At 40.5% G+C, this 7,393-nt stretch overlaps 1 protein-coding gene across 3 annotated transcripts in view; it reads right to left on the minus strand.

Moving 5' to 3' along the window:
• Positions 1-1,128: 1,128 nt before the first annotated feature.
• LOC103474054 (septin-2-like) overlaps positions 1,129-7,393 on the minus strand; it is a 12,178-nt gene continuing 5,913 nt past the window's right edge. Inside the window, exons 3-4 of one of the 3 annotated variants that reach the window (XM_008424773.1) lie at positions 5,493-7,063; positions 1,522-2,827 (exon numbers count right to left, since the gene is read on the minus strand). In XM_008424773.1, the coding sequence (XP_008422995.1) occupies positions 2,808-2,827; positions 5,493-7,063 (1,591 nt within the window). In that variant the 3' untranslated portion in view covers positions 1,522-2,807. Of the gene's footprint in view, positions 2,828-5,448; positions 7,064-7,393 lie in introns of those variants that run through there. The other 2 variants (XM_008424774.1, XM_008424772.1) reach the window with 2 other exon arrangements.

The following is a 7,393-nucleotide window of genomic DNA, read 5'->3' on the forward strand; positions in this document are numbered from 1 at the left end:
CCCTCAGATACGTTTGTCTGGTCCTGCCTGCCCTGAACCCTGTGCCTCCCAGTCCTGTCCTTCCCTAGGTGTGCCACTTGTCTCTTCCACTGTGCTACCTGGATCCCTCATCCCCCACAACCCCAGGAAGGTTAGTGATCTTTTGGCCTTCCCCTCCTACCTACAACCCTCTAACCCAGTGGTGTGAAACTCATTTTTATTTTGGGCCGAATCAAAAATCTGAACGTTCTTAAAGGGCCGGTTGCACCAGAATCTATTGATAAAACCAATAAAACTGTTAAAATATCAATAAATAGCTGTTCCTCTGGGATTTGTGATTATTTTAGTGTTTATTTTTGCAATCAAAATGACAGATTTTGTGGTGAATATTAAGAAATATTTGTAATCATTATTTTTTTTMCAATATTTACGCTAATGTATGATGTCAAATGTGACTATCACTCGTCATATCGGTTACGGATTCAACGTTTTTGACCAATTTTGAGAAAATTAGCAGTAAAATCAGGAAAAAATTTGGAAATTTGTTGATTTTGTGTGATTTTTGCAGATTTGTGAAAAACTGGACGGACTTATTGATGTAATTTGGAGTCCAGAGGGCCACATAAAAAGCTGCGGCGGGCCAGATTTGGCCCCCGGGCCTTGTGTTTGACACCTGTGCTCTAACCTGTTTCTCTGTCCTCAGAGGTTCCTGTTCCTTTGCTCGTGGTTCCCCGTCCCCATACCTGGTCCTCAATAAAGACCTTATTGATTTTTACTTTGTGTCTGACTGAAATTTCGGGTCCTCAGGTCTGAACATTACAAGTAGAGACACATTGAACAGTTTTGTTACACAGAGATTTTATTCAAGGACTCCAAAAACCCACAATAAACAACAAAATGTGAATGAATGAATCAGTAACAAATTATTTCTAATGGTTTTAAAATATGTATTCAGTAAGTAGATATGTGTTTATCACACTTTGGGAATCAGTTTGATCATTTTCAGTCATTTAGATATGCTTAGTGCTATGCTAGCATGTATTTTTAAGCATATCTTGTACATTTGTTTAATTTCTGTAATCCAATTAACATATTTTACACCAAACAATGTTATATTTAAAACATAACCAAAAAAATTCTGTGTTTTATCTCAACCTTTAACCTTTACCTACTGGATTATACTGAACATTAATTTAAAATAATCCCTCCACCGCATATTGAAGCTGATGTATTAAGAAACGATTCTGAATCAGACATTTTTAATGTTTCCACTGGTTTATTTCTCATCATAAACTACACTTGAGAAGCGTTTTTGTATCTTAGTGCTGCTTTGGTTCCTTCGTCCACTTTTCTCTTCAGTTCCTCCAGTTTCTGGACTTTCCTTGCGTCTCCCTTTTCCTTTGTCTTCTCAATCAGGAGGTCCAAGTGGACATTAATGGACGCTGAATCAACTTTGAGAGCAATCTGCTCCAGTCTGACGACATGTTGGTAGGCCTCATCCACAAGTTTGAATTTTCCTTCCAAAAGTTCCTGCATTTCCTTTTCGAGGTTTTCCACAAGATGTTTCTGGTTCTCAAACTTTGTTTTATGTTCACAGTCATGTTTCACCTGTTGTATCGTCTTCTCAACTCTCCTTGTTTTGTTCACATATATCCACTTTCCTTTAACATGAACTGATGCAGGACACCTTCTGGAGCAAACGGTGCAGCGGCCTCCTCTCATCACCTCACAGAACTCAGGGAGCCAGGTCTTGGTGCATCCGTCTTTGTGACAGTTTTCCTCACAGACAGGGCAGGTCACAGCTCCTTGATAGAAGATGAGCCACTTGTGTCCACCTTTGATAGGTTCTGTAGTAACATAGGGCTCATCGACATGTATAGTGACCTCTTTTCCCTTCATCTCCTCTTCACGCGTCTTCAGCCCTTCGTGAATCTGTTTGATTTCCGTCTGCTTCTGTTCAGTCTGTCTGATTCTCTCCAGCAGGTTCTGGATGCAGGCTGTCAGTCTGATGCGTTCGTTCATCACTTCAGTTGTTACTCTCAGCTTCTGAGCTGAACTATTTTCAACAAAGGCCGTAAACTCCCGCATTCCTTTCTCTGATATTCTATCGGCTGCTTTACAGTACTCTGCTTCGTCTGCGCGATCTTCACTCTGCTGGTTGTTGAACAAGAAATAAACTGGTTGATTGTTGTCATTCTTTGCACATCTGAGGTTTGCAGCTTCAATAGCTTGAAGAGGATTTCTAGGTGTTCTTCCATTTGAGTGAGTGATGAGAGCCACAACGTTTTTCTGCATGTCGTTTCCAAACAGAGACATCACCGAGTCAAAGATGTACATCAATCTGTCACTCAGTCTGTTGTCGGTTGCCTTCATCACCAGACCCACTGCATGAAGGACGTGAACACCGTTTTCTGTCTCAAACAATTCACGCATCCTGTCAGTGACTACGTCGTCATGCTTGATTCCTCTGGTGTTTCCATATCCAGGAGTATCAATGATGGTGATTGAATAGGGCAGAATCCTACCTTCAAAGCTACAGATCTCATATATGATCACATCTGGGGTTTCACCTTCTCGTCCGTCTACGATCTGAAACCAGAGCCCGTCCTCAAACTGAACTCCCATTACATGGTTGAAGATAACATTGACCACAGAGGATTTTCCTGACCCCGTTTCACCAACAAGTAAGATGGTTTTATTAATCTGCTCAGTGTCTTTTGCTCCAAAAGTCACTTTGGACAGAGCTCCAAACTTCTTTGTTTCTGTTTTCAGCTGATAGATCTTTGGATGTCCTGAGGAGATTAAGTCACTAGTGGAAATCAGTTTGGTCAGAGTGGGATTCTTGGTCCTGTAAAAGAAAAAGAGCACAGACTTTCTCAAAGGACATTTGGTACATATAGGTAAAGTATGTCAGATAGAGTTTAATGGGAGATATTGTTTACCGTGTCAGAGACAAAATCCAAACAATTCAAAGGCTATTCAGGAAGACATTTTTTCCAAAAGTACTTTCTTGACCATCTTCTTGATACACTACAGGGAACATGCCAGTTCAGCTAACCAAATGCATTCCTATTATTTTCTTAAAAAATGTGAAATGTTTTGTCCTTGTTATTTAATCATTTCTGTCCACCAATGTACCAACTGGTTTCTCAAGATTAAAGCATTTTGTTCTGTATGCTATAAATATAACTACTTTGATGTAATGTGACCCTAAGAAAGCAATTCCCATTATCCAATGAAGATTCCTTTATTCAAAGCCAAAGAAAGACAGATTCACTTTAACAAACCAAAGTCAATTGTACAACCAAGAAAATCGATTACAATAATTTTCTATCATTTTAACACCATTTAAACTGTAAAGAATCACGTTTTAAAACATTTAACAAGTTCTGACTTGGTTCATCTGATTGGACGCAATGCTGTACAAATATCTTAACCAGAGGCCTTGCTGTCGGTCCGTCATCTTGACTGGCAAAATTAAAAACAATGGGTCATGTACTATTTTTACCCGTCAAATAATAATGATATTAACATAGGCTACTTAGCCACATTTTTATGTGGTTTAGTTAATATTCACTGAGTTGAACTGTGAATCCAGATCCCATCACACATAAAGCAGATAAATGTATCTAAATTTTTCTCCATGACAAAAACCACTAACTGTGTCCCCAATAACTGCTAATAAATTAAGCGACTAAACTTAAATTACAGGCACTTCACCTGCTGGGATCTGAACGCACAGCCTAACAAATTCCTCCTGGTTGCATCTGCAGAGAAATCTGTGCTAGTTCTTCGGTCAGTTGGATCTGTCTGATCCAAACAGATCAACTGAAGTCTGCAAGTTTTTTTACCCTGTGGGGTCTGGGCGTGCGCTTTTACGAGGATTTTTTTTGCATGGTTTCGCTTCTCCAAAAAGGACAGATGTTACATCTTCTGCGCTCCTCCAGAACGCTGCTCTGCATGGGCGGGGGAGGGTAATGTGCACCCAAAAGGCTCCATTTCTTAAAACCGCAGAATGAGTTGAGTCTAATTTTTCACAGCGGCAGAGCCGTGTCCGCATTGATTGTGCAGTGCACTGCGCATGTTACGGTCTAATTAACTTCTGGACCATTATTTTCTTAATATAAACCACAGGCTCTTCTGTTTAGACTAAAATGCATTAACACAACATTGAAAACGCTTTATTTTTCTCTGGTCTGGAATGGAGACTGGAATTAAAGATGCCCTTAATACCAAAGGTTTGTAATGCGCTTCTGAACCAGATGCTCCAAGGTGTCCGGTCCATAACTCTTCAACACGCTGTCAGCTCCCGGTCAGAAAGACGCATTTAGTTCACAGCCCATGAAATGATACTCAGAAAGGATGTTTTAATTGATTTTAGTTGCCTCTCCGATGAAAACACATCATATTTGCTATAATGTCAGCACACGTGCACCAGTCAAAGGTGTTAATTATAAACTGTCAAATGACAGAGCTTTACATTTTCCAGTCGTTTAAAAAAATAACCAGTCAAATGCAGAAAATATTCCGTTAACGCGACCTCTGATCTTAACCAACCTTCACAGCTCAAAGTTTAATGCATTCAACAGTTCTATATTCCATTAAATAACAGATCAGATACATATATTTTCATATTGAGTTTTTTTTTTTTTACTGTAATCCATTAAGTCTAGGTATTACATGGGGAAAAGCTACTAGAAAATATATTAATTAAAATTTGTATATTTACAGAAATAAAGTAGGTTCACTTTATGTGTTAAGGAAACAATTTCCTTATGTTGTAAAAACTCAACTTACACTTTTTAGGTGTAGTCATTTACTGTCCATCTGGAAAGTATAGCAAGCTCTTCACTTTTTCCACGTTGTTACAGCATTTTTCAAAATATTATTAGTTTATTTATTCAAAATTCTACACAGCTGCCCCATCAATAGAATTTGATGGGGCAGTTGGCAGTAGAGCCACTAAATTTTTTAAGGTTTTAGTGGCCTTTATTTGATAGCTAATTGACAGGAAAGAGAATAATGAGAGAAGGGGAAACATGCGGCAAAGGTGACCAGGCCAGTAATTGAACCTGCAATGGCCATGTCAAGAACCAAGGCCTCCACATGTGGGTTGTGCTTAAACCCCTGCGCCACCAAAGAACACCCCTGAATTTGGACATTTTTTAAGTGTTGTAAATGTATTAATATTAGAAAACCAAGGAATCACATTTACATAAGTATTTACAGCTTTTGGTAAACACAAAGTGTATTGAACACTTTCTGTATGCACTGTACAATACTTATAAGCTGCTACATATGGAGGGTTTGATGGTATTGTTTGAATTATTGTTAAGCAATTTATATCAGTATCTCTGCCTCCAAATGTATTTTTGCACATTTGTAAATAATTTTCTACACATTAGAAGGATAAAATCAGCTACTGCAGCCTTCACATTTATTTTGGCCAGAGATGTGTATTGATGTGTCTTAGAGTTTCTCTCATGTTCATTACATTGTGTCTGTTACTTTACCCCACACATACTGCAGGGCTAGTTTAGTCCCTTCATCCTGTCTGCTCTTCATCTCCTCCAGTTTCTGCACCTTCCCTCCGTCTCCTTTTTCTCTCAGCTTCTCAATCAGAAAGTCCAAGTACAAAAACGTAGAAACCGAATCCACCTTCAGGGCGATCTGCTCCAGTCTGACAACATGTTTGAAGGCCTCATCAACAAGTTGGGACTTCTCTGCTGAAAGGTCCTTCATTTCCTTTTCCAGGTGTTTCAAAAGGCTCAACTTCTTCTCACAATCTGTCTTGTTCTTCATGTACTTCTCCTCCATGGCTTTCAGAGTCCACTGAACCCTTCTGGTCTTGTTCACGTACCTCCAGGCTTCTCTCACGTGAGCCGCTGCAGGACACTTCCCAGTGCAGACGGTGCAGCGGCCTCTTTTCATGACCTCACAGTGTTGTGGACTCAGAATCAGTGAACATCCAGGATAGTGGCAGTTTTCCTCACACACTGTGCAGCACATGGCTTTTTCAAACAAACTGAGCCTCGTCAACCTCCTACCTGCAGTGAGTTCCTTCACCTTGTAGACTTCTGTAATTTCCACAGTGAAGTTTCTATTCCTCCTCATCTCCTCTGAATGTTTCCTTATGGCTTCTAGGATCCTATTGATCTCCTTCTGTTTCTCCTCAGTCAGCTGGATTCTCTCCTGGAGGTTTTGGAGCGAGGCCATCAGGCTGATGCGCTCATTCAACACCTCAGCAGTGGTCATCAGTCTTTTAGGTTCAGTTTTGTCCAGGAATCCTGCGAGTCCTCTCATTCCTCTGTCTGAAATCCTGTCTGCCATTTGCAGGAACTCTGCTTCTTCTTCTTCTGTTCGGTCTTCACTCTGGCAGTTATCAAACAGGAAGTAAACAGGCTGGTTCTTTTCCTTCTTGGCACATTTGATTTTTGTGTGTTCGAGGGCTTCAATGGCATTTCTGGGTCTCTGACCATCTGAGTGAGTGAGAAGAGCAACAATGTTGTTCTCTAGGTTTCTTCCAAAGAGAGACATCACTGAGTTCAGGACATATGAAAGTCTGTCATTAACACGATTGTCTGTAGCCTTCATCACCAAACCCACCGCATGAATCTCATGAACTCCATCTTCTGATCGGAACAAGTCAAACAACCTGTGACTGACTATGACATCATATTCAATCCCTCTGGTGTCTCCAAATCCAGGCGTATCGATGATGGTGAGGGAGAACGGCAGAGATTTACCTTCAAAGCCAAAGATCTCGTACACGATCACGTCTGATGTCTGGCTGTCAGACTGACTCCTTCCATCCTCCTCTACAATCTGAAACCAGATTTTATCCTCCCACTTGACTCCCATGGTGTAGTTCACCATGGTGTTGATAAGCGTTGATTTTCCAGCCCCTGATTCTCCAACAAGCAGGATGGTTTTGTTCATCTTGCTGATGTTTCTTTTACCAAAGGTGACTTTAGTCAGGGGTCCGAGCTCCTCCTTTTTTAGCTTTAGCTGGTAGACAGCAGGAGATCCTGGTTGGATCAGATGACTTTTAGAGACGACCTCCTTGTATTTGGTGGAGAAATTCCTGTAGAAAAAATCCATAATTTACCCTTTTGAAGATTTAAGATGTGTAGATAACAGGCCCAAAAATTATTCATACCCCTGGCGGATTTAGATTTAATCTTTTAATTTGATCAACGGGTTTTTTTCTGAAAGTCAGAGTCCTGACCCGAATATGGAGTGAGGTCAAGTTTGGTGTGGCCTTCCATCCTGAAGGACTTGAAACTCAACACAAAGATAAACCATCACAAGGTGTAGAGCACAGGTGTCAAACACAAGGCCCGGGGGCCAAATCTGGCCCGCCGCAGCTTTTTATGTGGCCCTCTGGACTCCAAATTACATCAATAAGTCCGTC

Source organism: Poecilia reticulata, linkage group LG12, assembly GCF_000633615.1.
Source record: "Poecilia reticulata strain Guanapo linkage group LG12, Guppy_female_1.0+MT, whole genome shotgun sequence".
NCBI lineage: Eukaryota > Metazoa > Chordata > Actinopteri > Cyprinodontiformes > Poeciliidae > Poecilia > Poecilia reticulata.